General features: G+C 46.0%; 1 protein-coding gene across 1 annotated transcript; it reads right to left on the reverse strand.

Annotated features, from left to right (window-relative positions):
* Nucleotides 1–12700: 12700 nt before the first annotated feature.
* On the reverse strand, nt 12701–18181 carry RETREG2 (reticulophagy regulator family member 2). Its single transcript, XM_004427576.3, has 9 exons — nt 17838–18181; nt 17437–17543; nt 16695–16725; nt 16204–16339; nt 15698–15782; nt 15246–15389; nt 14985–15079; nt 14683–14818; nt 12701–14436 (listed from the first exon to the last, which is right to left on the reverse strand). The coding sequence occupies exons 1-9, from the start codon at nt 18110–18112 to the stop codon at nt 13814–13816; spliced, it is 1632 nt and encodes a 543-aa protein (XP_004427633.2). The 5' UTR covers nt 18113–18181; the 3' UTR covers nt 12701–13813.
* Between the last annotated feature and the right edge of the window lie 88 nt (nt 18182–18269).

The raw sequence follows: 18269 nt of genomic DNA on the forward strand, positions 1-18269 counted from the left end.
ACCCAGCAGCCATTCCCCAGCTGCCTCCTTGAGGACAAAACCCTGATTTTAATCATCCTTTTCCAAGCAGTTGTGTTTTACATGGGTCCCTTTGCAGCTCTCGGGATGAGTCTTAAATGGTCTAAGTCAGGGTTTTTCAAACTTTTTAACCATTACCCATATTAGGAACGACATTTTATAACCCAGCATACACACACATACACACACACAGAATCACAAAACTGATACCTGACCTTATTATGTTTCATACACTCTGATATTCTTTTCTATTTCATTTTTTTTTAAATACTGGTTGCTATACACTACGTTGATTCCCATCCTACCATCCCATTGATTGGTTGCAAACTTCAGTTTGGAAAAACTACTCTAAGCCAATTAAACTGCCTTCATTCCCCGTGGTTAAGGCATGTAAAACAATTTTTATCTGAAAGAAAATTTTATCCCAAACTTTAAAAAAGACAAAATGATGATCACTCGGTTTTTTTTAATATAACACTAGAGTTTTTCTAATACGCCTACTTGACCCTCATCTGATACTCTTGGGAATATAACTGTTGTCACAGTATTTTTGACTACAGTCCGCTACTGATAAAAGAACCAAGTTTACAGTTCTGTAAGATTAACCTGTAGAAATTGATAAGGTGTTGTTTTTGTAGAGACTTGAAGAAACATTAACCCCAAAGGCTTTATTTTTTAACCCTGTGGAATGTTAATCAGCTTTGTATCTAACCGAGTCGTTTTTTTCATTTATTGAATGAATAAATATATATTTAAAATAAAAAATATATATTTATTGAATTGAAAAAATATATACATTTCTTTCCTGAAAACATTCAGAGAACCAACTTTTTGTGTTCTCTACAACAACAGTTTCCTCTTTCGTGATTTAAGTAAAACCTTTATAAGCACATACAGTCTGTTTGGATGAGAATTTATTTCTGCTCTAGACGTTACCTGTGACATCCTGTGGCATTCAGGAGCCATTTTGTGACCATAAGTGGAGCCAGGCAGAGAGGACAAACCAATATGCTGAAGATGGCAGAGAAGAAAGATGGAAAAGATCCAGGGTCATTGACAAATTAACCAACCTCGTATACCACATCTGGCCTCTTGCTAAGACAGTAAATGTCCTTATTAGCAAGGTTTTCTGCATTTTGCAACCCAAAGTTTCCTTTGTGATACACCTGTTGTGGCAGCTCATCTTAATAAAAATGAGCATTTGATTCACCCAGTTGGAACTTTTTGCTGGTGTATTGTCTACACATGGTGGTGGCTGTGGTGGTGTCAGTGGAATGATTGTTGAGCTCCCCAGTCAACCTTAGGGAGCCTCCCCTCATAGCTCTGGGAAGATTCCTGATATAGTCATATTACATTCTGTGCATTAATATTCTGTTTACTTGTTTTTAATTTTAAATTACTTCCAAGGCTTTATAAATGCTTTGATTTTGTCCTAATATACAACTGTCAGACTTTAAATAATTCTTTTCATGTTAAATTATAATCATTTGGTCGCAAGATTTTTATTTGTTCATTTTTTTCACTCTACATTCATCAGTGACTTTAGAATTGTAGGCTTCTAGTTTGGGAACCTTGTCTGGAGCAGACTAAACAAAGATAAATACTGCCTCTCTCCCTGCTCCCACTCCATGAATGCTCAGATAACCCAAGTCTTAGAGAACTTGAAAAATAAAATCTTTGCAGCTCTCTCTTGAGCACGAGCCAGAATGTTTTAGCTGCCGTGACAGACTTGCCTCAGAGACCTCAGAGACCACGAGAGAGTGAAGCCCTCACAGCTTCTCTTTTCTCATGCAAAACATTTCCTGATTGGTGGGTAGTAGTCCTGTGGTGATCAACAGCCCAGGAGCTTCCCAAGATTTAAAAAAGGTGATGAGCAGACCAAAGTCGAACTCTCTCATACTTAGTTTGGATGTAGGTTTCCTGCTTCCTGAATAATGGAATAAAGGAGAACACAAAGAGAAATCTGACAACATTTTCCACCTTGAACAAGCTGTGTCAGGTGATATCAATTGACAGCTGAGCATTGCTCAGGTCTCTTTTATTGTAGACCAAGAAAGCCTACGCAGACCTGCTAAGTAGCTTTGAACTTCGGTTGTGGGGGGATCAGCAACCTCCCATCGGAACAGCAGAAATCAGCTCCTCTACAAATTAACAGGTGTAATCACGGCCAGACACCTCTTATCTCAGCATCAGCAGGTTTAAGGAAGACAAGGTCAAAGCGAGAATGCCAGCAAGAGTGTCTCGGGCCCAATTCTACACGAATAGTCATTTAGTGGTATCTGTTTAGTGGTTTTCCACCTCCTCAATCGACTTACAGAAACAGTACGTACGTACAGAAAGGGAAAGAAAGAACTGTTTTGCTAACTGTCCTGTCCTGCTCTTACTCGTGTGTTAGTTTATTTAATCCCTCGTGAAAACCTTTTGAAGTAGATATTATGTATTCCCATTTTGCTGAGAAGAAAACTGAGATTGAGAGAGATTCAGTTACTTGCTTCTGGAAAGGAGATCTGGACCCAGATTTTTGTATTGCCTGAAGTCCTGTGTTCTTTCATTGTACAACATTGCCTCCCAAAAATCTACTCTATGCCTTGTTGTTAACAAACTGGAAAGAGGAATCTTAAGTGGTGGTTTTCTCAGAGTGTTAGTGGAAAACCCCAAATCTCTCCGTGGGTAATCAATAATCAAACACCGAATCAGAGCAAGGTACTTAAATATCTAAGTGACATAACCAGGATGGGGAAGCTCTTTGATTTGAACTAGCTTCAGATCCCAGGAGATTAGTAGACCAGCATGGCTCTGCCTTCGCTGAGAGCTGCCTTGCTCTCTCAGGTGTGTGATATACAATCTTTGCAACAATACCCAGTTACTTGCCCTAGCTCTCCCGTGACCTAATTATAGACTCCTAGTTTAGGCACATAGTTCAAATTCATATGACTTTACAGGTTACACAGTGACTTCATATATATTTGATTCAATCTGCTAAATATTAACCAAGCCTTGTCAGATCTTACACTAGGTCCTGGGCACAGAGAGCATGAATAACTCATGGTCTCTACCCTCAAGTTGTTCAATGCCTAGTCATAATGACACATAAACGACTAACTCAAAGTGAAAAGTAGCCTGATACAGTGGCTTTCAAACTTATTCAACCTTGACTCACAGTAAGAAATACATCTTATTCTCATCTCAATATACATATATAAATATAAAATAAATACTATTTAAGGTCCACTAAATTGATTTCATGACCCACTAATTTCCTGACTCGCAGTTTGAAAACCATGCGCTAATGGATGTACAGAGGCTATGGGAACACAGACAAGAGAGCCAGTAATGCCCAGGAGTGAGGCTGGGATGGACAGTGAGAGGTCTCCAGGCAGACAAGATGCTGAAGGTATTCCAGCCACAGGAAGGACATGCCCAGAGCATTGCAAATCTTACAGATTATCCTCCCAAGTAGAGCACGGAGGAGATTGAGTGCCCAAGTGATGAGGAGGGTGGAAAAGGGACTTTCTGTTAAACATGATAGATTAGACACACCATTTTATGTTTGCTCCCTTCTCAAACTCCACTAAAATAACAGCAAAAAAATAGAGTACGGAAGAAGAAAGAATACGTGGAGATATGACAAAGATGCTTTCTTTGGAAGACGGAAAGCTAAAGGAAGAGGGATGACTGGGGATCTGAGAAAGCTGCAACCTAAGTGGCAAACGACAAGGAGCAAGCCAGTTTGGACTGCAGACCCTTGGAAAGGCTCAGAATCGGAAGCGACGAGGACTTCTGAAGGTGGCCTGGAAGGCCGGGGCTGAAAACAGAAGGATGGACTTAAAATCGATACAAGGAGCAGTTAGATTTCCAGATTGCTTCCTCTAATCTGGGCGGCCAGGTGGTTGCCCGTCTCTCACCCCAGCAGGAGGCAGGAGTGTACTCTCTAGAGAGAGTGAACCAGAGGGACTCTGGGCTTAGGGTCACTAGACACAGCTGGGGGTGGAGAGGAGGAGGAACCACAGCCTTGTGTCACCTGGCTTGTAGAGCACTGGCAGCCAAGTTTACGCTCCCTAGGCTGGAGGTTGCAAAATTCTTCTCTAGGGGAACGACCAGCCAAAGAGAAAAGATCCATGGATATTGGCATTTGCGGGTTCCCAACAAAGTGGTTGTCTCTGCCAAATCAGCCTACAGGGAAGATGCCAACCAATAAGTCCTACCTATGCCTAGAGAGCATTCACTTGGGCTTTAAAGAGCGTCTGCTCAGGGCCAGCCCCGTGGAGTAGCAGATAAGTGTGCACCCTCCGCTACCGGCGACCCGGGTTCGGATCCCGGGGGTGCACCAACACACCGCTTGTCAGGCCATGCTGTGGCGGCGTCCCACATACAGTGGAGGAAGATCAGCACGGATGTTAGCTCAGGGCCAGTCTTCCTCAGCAAAAAGAGGAGGATTGGCACGGATGTTAGCTCAAGGCTGATCTTCCTCACCAAAAGGAAAAACAAAAAGAGCCTCTGCTCAGAGCCTCTGCTCAAATATGTAGGAGCAAACTAGGATTTGAGGGGCAATCTACTTCTACCACGAGAGACCAAAAGAAAGAAACCAATGCAGGGTGGGCAGGGTGGGGGGAGAACAGGGACAATGCAGGGAACATAAAAATATAATTAATATATTAATAATAATATAATGTATTAATAATGATTAATATAATATTTTCTGAGATCAGATTTTTCATCTGACACACAAGAGCAAGAAACTATAAAAAGGGATATTCAGAAAACAAAGTGCTTAGAAATAAAAAAATACAATCACAGAAATAAAAAATCCAGAAGAAAGGGTGCAATGTAAAGTTGAGAAAATATTTTAGAAAGTACAGCAAAAAGATAAATAAATGGAAAAATAGGAAAGGAAAGATAAGAAAACAGCAGTCTTGAAGAATGAGTCAGACTTGTCCAGATCGAAAGTAGGGAAAAGTCTTTTCAACTGAGAGAGACACAAATGCAAAGGAGTGATGGACGAGAATGGAGAATTGCAAATCCTTGTTGTCCTGTGATTGGAATATCAAATTAGAGGGGAGAAATGGGCAGAAACCGAACAGCCAGGTAATTTTTGTATTATTTTGAAATGTGTGCTTAGAAATGTCTACATGCAGATGGTAAAACTAGGATTCAAATTCAAATCTTGATTCCAATTTTAGTATTCTTTCCATCTAGCCAGAAGGCAGTATAACTTTTGCTTCGAGGGGTGGGGCGGGGAGGGTGCTCCTGGATCTAATAGGTAGAGGCCAAGGATGCTGCCAAACATTCTACAATGAACGGGACAGTCCTTGTCACCACCAACAAAGAATTATCTGGCTCATATGTCAACAGCACATATAGTCATTCAATAGTTGAGAAACCCCGATTTAGATGAAATGTAATACTGCAGCTATTCTGACTGAGTTCAAATCCCACTGCCAGTAATTACTAGCTATTAGAGACTGACAGATCAGAGCAAGTGACTTGGCTGGTGTTTCAGTATTTATTTACATAAAACAGTAATTTTTTTTAAGCAAAATGCGCAGCATTTTAAAAAATAAAGTTTCCTAATATCTTTGAAAGACAGACATACATATATTATATATATATACACACATAGCTAAATGTAAAAATGTAGGTTTAAAAAATATGATTGTTAAATATACATTATTATTTTAATATAAATTATTAGCATATAAAATTAATAAAATATTATTTTAAAGTAATGATAACACCAAATAACACCAATGAACATTAAAATGTAATAATAAATTTTAAAAATAAAATTATTTGCTCTTTTTAAAAATAGTGATTTCAAGAAAATATATAAAGGTGTCACTGTTAAGTTGTAAGTGTATTTTTTGTGCAGATTTTTCTAGCTGCTGATAAAGCTATTTCTGGTGTTACAGTACTCAAGAGAATGTGAGAAGATGGTTATAAATTTAACTTCAAGTGTAGTTCTATGACTCCTTGTTCAAATAATCTCATCTCTTGTTCGATAACTTTGAGGAGATCTTTTTAAAAACATTTTTTTGATTCTCTAGGTGGATGTGATTTTTTTCTTTAAATTTCTAGCAAGCTCTAGCTTTGTTTCAAATGGAACGTTTCTGATTTGTTCCACCTTCTTTAATTTCCCTGAAAATAGATTGAGATTCTGATGCAGAGAATCTATATTAATTTTAATGTTGCCCTGATCCTAAGTCTCCTGGTTTAAAGTGTCTTTGAACTAGAGTAATTATTCTTATAATAGAAGCTCGTTTTGTGTATTGACATTTTTCCCTCCTCTTGAAGTCTGTGGAATGCAACAATGCCTTCTAAACAAACAAACTTTTGTGTGTTCAAATTTTGAATGCAGTTACACCTCACTTATAAATGATTCAGAATTCAGATTTCTTTTCCGAATGCTGAAAGAACGGTTTTACCTCAACTAGAATTCTGGTTTTGGTACTTTAAAATATGAGGATATGTGAGAATACCATAATATCAGAAAACGGTACTGTAATTACAACCAACTGTGTAACTTTAGGCAAGCCATCATGCCACACTAAACCTCAATTTCCTCATCTGTAAAATGGGAGGAAAAGTGGGTTCCAACATCAAAGCACGGTAGTGAAGATTACACAAAAGAGTGCATGTAAAGCACTTAGATCTATGACTGACATATACCAAATAAATTAACAAATGTATATTATTCGTTGTTTGTGTATATTATTAGTTATTACTATATTTGTTCATTTCTCATGTGTTGATACATTGTCTTTATTTTATTTAATATAGATTGTCAGTCCAAATCCTTTAATATAATTTCCAGATAAGCTTGCTGTGGTGGTTTTAAAATATGTCCACAAATTCTTTGCTACTTCTCCCTTCGAATGTGGGCTGGACTCAGTGACTTGCTTCTAATGAAGAAAATATGGTAGAAGTGATGGAGTGTGACTTTTGATGCTAGGTCATAAAAAGCATTGTGGCTTCCTTCTTGCTCTCTCTTGAATCACTTGCTCTAGGGAAGGTAGTTGTCATGCTATGAAGACACTCAAGCAGCCATAAGGAGAGGTTAGTGTGAGGAGGAACTGGGGCCTTTTGCCAACAGTAAGTGAGGAATTGAGGCTTCTAGCCAACTGCTGTGTGAGTGCGCCATCTTGGAAGCAGACCCTCCAACCCCAGTCAAGCCTTCAGATGACTGCAGCCAGCCCTGGCTGATTTCATTGCAACCTCGTGGGAGACCTTGAACCAGAACCACCCGGCTAAGCTGCTCCCAGATTCTTGATCCTCAGAAATAGTGTGAGATAATTGTTGTTTTAGGCTGCTAAGTTTTGGTGTAATTTGTTATGCAGAAATAGATCATCAGTACACTTTGGTATTGATACTTTTTATTGATGTATAACACACAGAAATGTACACAGGTCAATGAATTTTCACAAATTGAACACTTCCACATTACCATTACCCAGACCAAGAAATAAAACATTACTAACCCCAGGAGACTCCTCCAGTCACTGCTCCCCTGCCCCCAAATGTAGCCACTATCTTGACTTCTAACAATATACTTTATACAAACGGAATCATACATCATATATTCTTTTGTGTCTAGTTTCTTGTAATTAATATTTTGTTTATAAGATTCACTTATATTTTTGTGTTTAATTGTAGTTTATTTATTCAATTTAGTTGTCTGAATATAAGACAATGTATTTATCCATTGAATAGCAAACTTCTGTGTGTTATATTTATTTCTGTGTACACATTTATTTTTTTTTTATTTTATTTTTTTTTTAACTTTGAAGATTTTATTTATTTTATTTTTTCCCCCCAAAGCCCCAGTGGATAGTTGTATGTCGTAGCTGCACATCCTTCTAGTTGCTGTATGCGGGACTCGGCCTCAGGATGAACGGAGAAGTGGTGCCCCGATGCGCACCCGGGATCCGAACCCGGGCCACCAGCATCGCAGCGCGCGCACTTAACCACCAAGCCACAGGGCCGGCCCTGTGTACACATTTATTTATTATATGTGTTTCTTCCCAACATTTTGCCACATTTGCTTTTATCATTCTCTCTCTCTCTCCACACATGCTCATCATATATTCACATACTCATTCTTATTTCTTTATTTACATTTCCAAACCATTTGATATAATTTGCAGAGAATATAACACTTCACCTCTAAAACCTTCAGAACGTGTATTCTAAAAATAAAGGTATTCTCTTATATAACCAAAGTGAAATGATCAAATTCAAAAAATTTGATCTTGATACACTCTTTTATCTAATATACAATCCATATTCAAATTTTACCGGTTGTCCCAATAGTGTCCTTTATAGTAACTTTTTTGTCCCACACTGGATCCAATCCAAGATCACACTTTGCATTTATTGTTGTCTCTTTGGTCTCCTTTTTAATCTTGAATAGTTCCTCAGTTTTTCATTATCTTTTATGAAATTGATATTTTTGAAGTGGAGTCAACTGACTTTTTATACTTAAAATGAAAAAACCCAGACTTCTTTTGACCTTATTCCATTTCTGCAGAGTCACATATTTTTCAAGCAAGCACTAATACACGTAATTGGATTTTTGATCAAACTATTTTGTTGAGTCTAAATAGTTTAGTCAAAATTGTTTTTGAAATAACATGGTAATTTGATGCAAACACAGAAGATCAAGTTGGTTGGGCAATCTTACTGTAAACTCTTTTAGTTCCAAAACCAGCCAAAATATGAACCTGCAAATCTAGATCATTTTCATTGCCTTTAACCTAGTCCAGAACAAAGAGCTCACAAGTCTATCTTGTGGGTTATTTTAACTTAGCTTCCATCCTCTCTGGAACAATAACAAAGGCAAGTTGTTTAGTGTCAACAGATGTGTATCAATCACCAAAATCGATTTACGTTGGCTGCTTCAAAAAGTAGGACTGTTTACCCTAGTCCACCAGTCCACTTTAGTCCAATAAACAGTTCTTGAGCATCTGCTATGGGCCAGGCACTGTGCTGGGCTCTGGGAATATGCAGACCATTAAAACATAGTCCCTGCCCTCAAGAATAAACAGTATGGGGGCCGGCCCCATGGCATAGTGGTTAAGTGCATATGCTCTGTTGCTGGCAGCCTGGGTCTGGATCCCGGGCTCCACCAATGCACCCCTTGTCAAGCCATGCTATGGTGGCGTCCCATATAAAGTGGAGGAAGATGGGCACGGATGTTAGCCCAGGGCCAGTCTCCCTCAGCAAAAAAAGAGGAGGATTGGCATGGATGTTAGCTCAGGGCTGATCTTCCTCACGAAAAAAAAAAGAAGAATAAACAACAGTATGGTGGAGGCTATACATATACACATATACCATACTCATATAGAGATAATGAAGATTCCAAGGGATATGTGGAAAAACAGAAGTATATGGAGGGAGCACTAGGAGAGCAGGTCTGATACGGCGGGTGGGGGGTGGGTGATGTGGGACATAGGGAAATTTTTGAAGATGAGGTGTGGCCTGAAGTACATTTTAAAAGACAAGTGAAGTGTTTGCCAAGTGGAGGGATACTGCGTGTGTGTGTGCACGTGTGTGTACAGCAGGGGTGAGGGAGGGCAGCGCAGCTGAGCAGAGGGAAGGACAAAGCTGCTTGGGGTTTAACGCTGTAGTGTAAAGAGCAAGATAGGGCAGGGGCAGATCTCAGAAGGCTTCTTAACCATATCAGGGAGCTTGAATGATATCCTGTAGGAGGGGGACCTTTGATTAACATTAAATAGCAGAAGGTCATCACATTTATATTTTTAAATAATCTAACCAATTTGTCGGGCATGAATTTCGGGTGGGGGACACGAATGTGGGCAGGGAAACTGTTGCAGTGAGCCAGGTGAGAGATGAGGAGGATATGAATCAGGGCTGTGCTGGAGGTGGCAGAATCAAAAAATAATTAGGACATCAAATTAGCAGCAACTGGTGATGGACTGGGTGTGGGATGAGGGAGAAGCAGGCCTTCATAGTTGGTGGTGCCAGCAAGCAAGATGGAAAATACAGAGAAAGTCTATCTGTTTAGGGGAGGTGGGGGGTGGAGCACAGAGTGGAAAGAGCATGTGTTCAGTTTTTGGTATGTTGAGCAGAAGGTACCCATGGGACATTCAAGTGGAAACGCCTAGTTGGAAGTTCTGGGAAAGAAGCTGAGCTAAAATTTAGAAGTCTTTGGCATATGAGTGGAAACTAAATGGGTGAACACATGAAACCGCCCAGGCAGAGTGTGAAGAAAACTGAGCCGGTGACAGACCCAATGAAAAACCGACAGTAAAGAGAGCAGGTGGAGGAAGCCCAAGGAGACTTTAGTTGGACATTAAAAGCAAAACAATGTGGTGATATATTGTCCTTCCATGATGGAGTTAACGATTCTTAGAATCTTTGATCGTTGTACTGTTTTTTTGTTTTTTTTGGGTTTTTTTGGTGAGGAAGATTAGCCCTGAGCTAACATCCGATGCCAATCCTCCTCTTTTTGCTGAGGAAGATTGGCCCTGGGCTAACATCCATGCCCATCTTCCTCCATTTTATATGGGAAGCCGCCACAGCATGGCTTGCCAAGCGGTGCGTTGGTGCGTGCCCAGGATCCGAACCTGCGAACCCCGGGCGCGCGCACTTAACCGCTATGCCACCGGGCCAGCCCCCGTGATCTTTGTACTTTTAAAGATCATTTAAATCTACTCTGTTTTGCAATATCCCTTGACCAGAAAAACAAATTCTGCCTAGCACTATGATTAATCAAACTCTTCTCAAAGATTTAATTTCTGTCCTCTGAAGCCCTAGAGATAACCCTCCAAAGTTTGAAGGGGGCTAATGTGACCCGACTCAGCTCTCTCTTCTTGGCTTAAACGTTCTCAGTTCCTTCAATAGTTTCCCATATGACAATTTTCTGCCTTCATCCCTGGCGATCTTCTCCTGGGCACACTGCAATTTGTCGATTTGTCCACAAGCGTGGCAGGCCACCCTCTGGCAGTATTTTAACTTGTGTACAGTACACTATAGGTATTAGCTTGTTTTGGAAACTATATTTCCAGTAATGCAGCCTAAAGTTAAATTAAGCTTATGAGCAGCGACATTACACTATTAGCTATTTGAGCATATAGTTAACTAAAGTGCACTGCCCTCCCTGCAACATAAACATGTAACCAACTCTTCTTCCCCCAGCCTGTACTCCTACAATTGGTTTTTGTTTAGCCTAATTGTAGGTTTCACATTCCTGCTCATTTTTCTATCACTCATATGAAAAGCTTCCTTCTTGTCCCTTTTATCTTGGGGCAGTATATGGCCAGGACACCTGATAACAAAAAAATTTAGACAAACGTGTAGCAACCATCAGACCAGCCTGAATGTCAAGAATGGACCCTCATGCAACTCCAAACCTATGGTGAATGTTTTGATCCAACTACAGGCTTCTGGCTCTATCTTCAACCTTGGAGTTTAACAAGGACATGGATTAAAGGTGGGGCATATGGCAGCCATTGTCCTTCTGATTGGTCAATTCTACTTTTCTTGAATTGCCTGTTTGTTGATTAGAAGTGTTTTTTCTGGGGCCAGCCCTGTGGCTTGTTAAATGTGCGTGCTCCGCTACCGGCCGCCCAGGTTCGGATCCCGGGCACACACCGACGCACCACTTCTCCAGCCATGCTGAGGCCGCGTCCACATACAGCAACTAGAAGGATGTGCAACTATGACATACAACTATCTACTGGGGCTTTGGGGAAAAAAAAGGAGGATTGGCAATAGATGATAGCTCAGAGCCGGTCTTCCTCAGTAAAAAGAGGAGGATTGGCATGGATGTTAGCTCAGGGCTGATCTTCCTCACAAAAAAAAAAAAAAAAAAAAAAAAAAGCAAGAGAATTACATTTAAAAAAAAAGAACTGTTTTTTCATTCCCTTCTGAAAACTCTCTAGATGATGAATTTTATGTTCCTTCCTGGCAGAGGACAGGGCCTCAATCAACCCTGAAAGATTGTCTCTCAGGCAAACGTGAAACAAATGGAAAGGGAAAAATTCTCCCACACTTTGGAGAGACGTGGCATAGAAGTCAACCTCAAAGTCAGGTAGCATCGCCATCTGGTACCTCCAGCTGAAGGCCAAGGATGTGAACCGATAAAGGAGGCCATCTGCTCAGTTCTGGGCTTTCTCGAATGTTGTTCTTCCCTCAAGAGCAAGGACTGCTGAGTCTACTTGGTGAAACCCAGACGTAGATTGGTCTTCTATAGCTCCCACGTCCTCGAGCGTGTCCCCACTTGGGCCCTCTTAAGGGACAGGGGCTTCCTCTCCCAGGGCAATAGCTGGAGCCACACAGCTGGAGATGGGATCCTGGCTCAGCATTCATTAGGACTGTGGCCTTCCGGAAAGTCAACCTGTCTGTAAGGCTGAGTTACTAACAGTATACATCCCAGGGTGTGAGGGAAACACGAGTTAACACACACCACTCAGAAGAGTGCCAAGCACACATTACGCATTAAGGGTTAGAGACCATTTCTTTAGTGTTCCTCGGCCCGAAATCAGCTTTGATCCAGGTATGGGTCCCGCCTGTTTGGTTCCCTCAGTGCAGATAAACCAGGGCTGAGCGAGCTGCTAGCACGTAGATGGCTAAAGACTTGTTAAGACAGTGTTAAGGTTGTAGGCAACATGGTAGAAACAATTGTTAGGGTCCCAAATTTCTATTGATTGGGAAGACAAGGCAATTTCCTCCTGCATACACTTTATTCACACATGCTAGATGTCACTAAACATATGGCACCATCAGGGAAGGTGGCTGAGGGCAAGTTAGGGCTATCAGGGTAACCCTTGCTTCTGGTCCTGTTTTGCACCAAGGTAAAACAACAGCCAGGGCTAGACTGGGAACCGAGAGGTAAGGGGTGGGGGGCACAGAGCACAGCGTGGGGGGCAGCTCGCAGTGAGGCAGGCAGCAGCAGTTCTAGCCAATCAATGCTTTATTTTTCCAGCCAACACCTGTACAGATGTTACTGTCCAGTTCCTGACCCTAGGAGGGGGCCCACCACACGTGGGGCACCGACGGCCCAGAGGAGCAGGTCTCCTGACTCCTCCCTAGGACAGTAAGAAAGCCTCTCACCCCAACAACAGAGTCCTGCTCACTAACATGGTGCTGGTGCCTGTGACATGGGATCCCTGCTCTTCTCCTGTATCGTGAAAGGCCGGGGTGAACTAGGGCAAGGGGCAGCGGAGGGTACACGGGCTACAGTGACCTAAGTGCATGACTACTGGCCTGACCCACCACCCCAGGGTTAGTCTGTGCCTCCCAGACAGGAGCCTCCCTAAAGCTTAGCCAGGGCCTGCTGGGGAGGAGGAGGTGGCCAGGAGTGGGGGTTGAGCTGCTAAGGACAGGACACAGCAGGGAAATAAAGCAGAGAGGAGCATGGGACAGGAGAGAAAAATGATAAAGTGCCTGAACTAAACAACCAAGTGGGACAAGAGGACAGAGCAGCACAGGTCCCTGAGGATAGGAGAAAAAAGAAAGGGACAGACCACCAGGGCTTGGGACATTGTGGAATGAGAATAGAGATGAGGCAGGGAGGCAAGTGCAGGCCGTGGGAAGGACTTCCCTAGCCCTTTTCACATCCACTAACCCAAATGTAAAATTATTTACAAACTTAAAACCAATCCCAGGTACTGTACCAGGCCTGGGACAGCAGGCAGGCAGGCAGAGAGTGGACTGGCTACCATGCGACAGCCAGCTTTCCCACGTACTGTCCCTCCCAGAGTAGTAAGGAAAGGAGGAAACAGTGACACCCCTAGCCAGGAAGCCCTCCTGTGCCTGCAACTCTTTCCCCCATGGCTCATGGCTCTGCCACGGCCTGAGCCTCTTGGTCTGACTGTACCAGAGACAGGGTGTCAGGCCCCAGGGGTGGAGGGGGTGGAGCATCAGGGGGCTCCGGGGATGTCTCTGGCCCCAGCCCCAGCTCCGCATTCAGCTGCTCCAGCTCCCCCTGATCCAGCAACTCGAAGTCCTCAGCGGTGAGTGCCTCTTCTTCCTCAGGGGCAGGCAGGGGCTGGGGTGAGTCCTGGGGAAGAGGTGGGAGCACTGAGGGGGAGGGGACGGGGTCACTTTCAGCAAGGCGAAGTAGGGGTGAGAGGGTGCTGGGTGGAGTGGTGAGGTCACCACTCACTGCCTCCGGGCTCAGCGTCTCCACTGGTCCTCCAGGGGAGAGCTTCGCTCCGTCTGTGGGAGACCCTGCCCCGTTGAAGTGTGTGTTCACAAAGTGGAGGGGGGACGAGAGCCGAAGCAAGGTTTCCTTGGCTGCTGCATCTTCCTCCTCCTCCGAGTCCAGGTCTTGCCTTGAGAGGGCCTGAGGGGGGCCCAGCAGGTCTTCAGGAGGGGCCAGCTCTGTCTCCTCTCCCTCCCCCAGCTCCCGGCTCAGGGCCTCCTCTGGCTCACTTGGCAGGCTCTGCTGGTCCAAATCTGTGCAGAAAACAATGGGTCAGGAACAGGCCTGCTGTTCTGAACGTCCATAACAGGGCAATCAGTTCGAGGTGAGAACTCAGGACGGGGAATGCTGGGCCAGGCCTGAGGTGTTCAGGAGCTTGGAGCAGAATTAGAGGGTCAGTTTCCCAGAGAGAACATTTATGGGGGCAACAACCAGAGAGCACAGCCACCATCCCACAACAGGGAACAGGAAGATCAAGAGAGGTGAAGGGCTTCCCGTACCCTCGGAGACATCGGTTAGTTGTGGAGTCGTGGCCCGGGATACAGAGAAGCCGCCGCTCTCCAAGATAGAAGCCTCCTCATCTGACAGCTCGGAGTCTGTAATGGCCAAAGCCAGTGCCGTTTTCTTCACATCAACCTGCAGGAGAGCCAGGACGGACACAACAGGCGAGGGGATAAGAGAACCCATCTTCCAGGAGCACCGCCCCCGCCTGCACCCCCACCCCCTTGAGAGGCGGCTGCTCTGAAGCACAGAGGTTCTCCCCTGGCCTTCTACTTGACACCCCCCCTCCCTTGGACCTCACCACCGGGGAGAAGCCAGCCAGCTCTGCCTCGCTTTCACTCTCTGTCTCCGCCAGTGGCTCATCACCTTCGGGGGGCACGTTCTTTCCCTGCCGTTCTAGAGCAGAAAGAGTGGCAGGGCAGTGACTAAGCAGGGACAGTGTTGGGGCGAGGGGGACAAACATGGGCAAGGGACTGGAAAGTATCCAAGTTCCAATGCATTTCATGAGCCATAAGCCAAGCCCCTCCCCACCCCACCCCCACCGGTTATGGGAGCCCCTTACTTTTCTTGTCGTGTTTGTGATGCAGGGCATCAGCTTCCGCCTTCATGCTATAGTCCAGCTGCATGAGGAGGGGCTCCAGGCGAGTGTACATCCTCTGGATCAGCTCATGATACACCACCAGGGGCCACAGTAGGATACTCAGCACTAGGGGTTAGAGGGACCACTCAGAGCTCCCTATGCCTATTTCTTAAGGGCTCTTGTTCAACTGGTCCCCAAACAGGACTGAAGACGACGAGGTCCTTTCCTGAGGCTGTGTCAACCTCTTCCCTCCACATCCACTGCCCTCCTCCCCAGACAACTCTTCCACTGTTACTGATGCTACAGCATCCCCTGGAAATCTCCATAACTGGGTAACCAAGCAGAGAGAGAGCACTGCCCTCTCTTTGGGTCGGTCCAGGGAAAAGAAGCCAAGGAGAAGACTTTGGGAAGGGCAGGGGTTAGACCATACTCACAGACAATGTAGGAAATCATAACCCCTGGAACATAGTGCCCCAGCACAGCCAGCACAGCACAGCCAGAGCAGGCACGAGCACAGAACTGCAGAGAAGAGCACGGGCTCTAAGAAGAACTGTGGGCTGAGGGACACGCCCCACTCATCTGGGTAAGAAACTACTGCTCAACAGGTGGAAGGAGCAATTTGCCCTCTAAGAATGCAATGATCCAGTCTAGCCAAAAGGATGTCCAACACCACCAAATCAGGAAGTCTGCAATTGACATTGCCAAACACCTATAATTCAGACTGGTCTGCCTTGTCCGAAATAGTGCCAGAACATCAGAAGCTTATGCCCTGAGGCGAGCCTGCCTTCTGGACCAGGGTACTAGCCGTGAATGTTGCCTCAAGAAGGCAGCAGCCCTCTTCCTTAAGAGTCTCCAACCAGGGAGTCCACGTCACTCCTCCCCATCCCCCGCCCATTTCCCCACAGGGCAGGGAACTGTTGTAGGACACGGGGGAGGTTACCTGAGCTGGATTCTGCCTCTTGTACTGCAGCAGCTCCTGCAGGTGAATCTGGAAGGTGAGCCAGCTCTCAGCCAGGTATCTGCACAACTCGGGCACACTCAGCAGGTGCGGCCGGGCGCCTGACCCCGCACCCTCACTGGGGAGACATGACATGAGCCCTGGAGGCCTCAGACACCAGCTTCCTAGGCACTCAAAGCCCTCTTGAGAATGCCAGTGAGATCTTCAGTCTATGAAGTAGACAACCCCACCCCCCAAAGGGAGGCTGTCCTGGTCCTGGGAAGCAAAGCCCAGAGCTCCCAACCCTCTGCTCCCAAAGCAGCAGGCACACAAACACCTACACAGGAACCTAGGACCAAGCTTGTTACCAGTCCGTTCACTATGCTGGAGTCTGCGCCTGCAGAAGCTGCAGTGTTGCCCTGCACCGTGGTGACATCAGCACCAAAGTGAGACAGGGTTTGGGCATGTGTCTTCGAGAGGTGGCCTGCACTCACCTGTCAGAGTGTGGCTCCTCTGGGGATGATGCTATAGGGAGAGGAGGGGGACAAGTTACTGAGTGGTAGGGGCTCTGGGAGACACTCCCCAAGGCATAAATAGTTGCCCCTCCTCTGCAGTCCCAGAGCACTTTCTTCAGATGCCAATCACAGAAAACACTTCATTGTTATTGTTGTTTGTACATCTGTCTCCTTCTTTAGACTTTACCCTTTGCAAACACAGGAACCATGCCTTATTCATGTTTACATCCCAAGCAACTCACCCACAAGCCTGGCACCTAGTTGCTCCAAAATACCTATCCAATAAATATACAGATAACAAAAAAACAGCGATAAGAGCTAACGTTCCCATCACATGTGAAGCCCTACCGGAAGCACATAACATGTATTAACTCATTAATCTCCACCTCCCTATGAAATTAAGTTCTATCACCCTTGTTTTATAGATGAGGAAACTGAGGAACAGACTGAGCCACTTTTACAAGGTCACACGCGGTAAGTGGCACAGCAGACAACGGAACCCAGGCAATCTGGCTGCAGAGTCCACAAGCCTAACTACCCCCCTCACAGTAACAGTAATTCTGAGAAAGGGGCAATGCTCCATTTCCTAACTGGGGCAGTGGTGGCGCCTGGGAGACAGGGGGCCTGCTGTACATTCCCCTCACCATTCCACCCAGCCAGCGGGATCTGGCGCAAAGCAGGTGCACGATGGGGCTTGCTGAACGAAGGAAATCACACTCACCGGAGACATCAGGGAGGAAGCGAGGCTGCCAGAGATCCAGTAGAAAATAGGCCAAAAGGGAGATGCTGAGTAGGAAGATGGGCCGGAGGGACGACGAAGACAGCAACCTGCGGGAGACACAGGGACCTCAGCGGGGAGTGGGTGAGACAGGCTCCCGCATCCATCGCGAAAGGCGGAAAAGCGCCCACTGATGGGGGGGGAATGGGAACCTCCAGGCCTAGCTCGAGACCGAAGACAGAGGAACCGGGCAACCCAGGAGGACAACAGGCTTTAAGAACTGGGGGAGGGGTCCTTCCCCCAGGGCAGGTGTCAACCCCAGAGAGGGGACTGGGGCTCCCGGCCCCTCCCGCCCCCGCTCTCCCGCGCAGCCCGGCCCCGCCCCCCTCCTCCGCGGCCGTTACCAGAAGAGGCCGTTGAGCGCGGCCGCCGTGATCAGGCTGTGCAGCGGCCTCTCCCACACAAGCAGCCGCTGCGCGGCCGCCAGCACGGCCTCCCAGCCGCGGAGCCGCAGCCGCAGCGCCGTGGCCAGGCGTCCCACCGCCTCGGCCGTGGCCGCCTCCTCCTCCGCCTCGCCGGTAGCCTCAGCCATGCCGAGGCTCAAACCCAGGCCCAGGCCGAGGCCCAGCGCCGGGCCCCCACCCGCGCCGGGGTTCCCACCGCCGCCGCCGCTCGCCATAGCCCCGCTGCAGCCGCTGCCCGAGCCCGCGAGGAGCCAGGGCTGCGCGGCCGCCGCCGGGGGCGCGTCAGGCGGAAGGGGGCGCACGCCGCAGAGAGCGCCGCCGAGGCCGTGGCGAACGTCACGTGACAGCGGAGCGGCGACCCCGTCACGTGAC

This window comes from Ceratotherium simum, chromosome 37 (assembly GCF_057802395.1).
Source record: "Ceratotherium simum simum isolate JZ-2026a chromosome 37, ASM5780239v1, whole genome shotgun sequence".
Classification (NCBI taxonomy): domain Eukaryota; kingdom Metazoa; phylum Chordata; class Mammalia; order Perissodactyla; family Rhinocerotidae; genus Ceratotherium; species Ceratotherium simum.

Coding starts and splice junctions, on each gene's coding strand:
- RETREG2 (XM_004427576.3), bottom strand. CDS start 18,112: ATGGCGAGCGGCGGCGGCGGTGGGAACCCCGGCGCGGGTGGGGGCCCG. Junction 16,726..17,436: donor CTTCCTCCCTGATGTCTCCG/GTGAGTGTGATT, acceptor CTCTCCCTATAG/CATCATCCCCAGAGGAGCCA. Junction 15,390..15,697: donor TATGATTTCCTACATTGTCT/GTGAGTATGGTC, acceptor TCTAACCCCTAG/TGCTGAGTATCCTACTGTGG.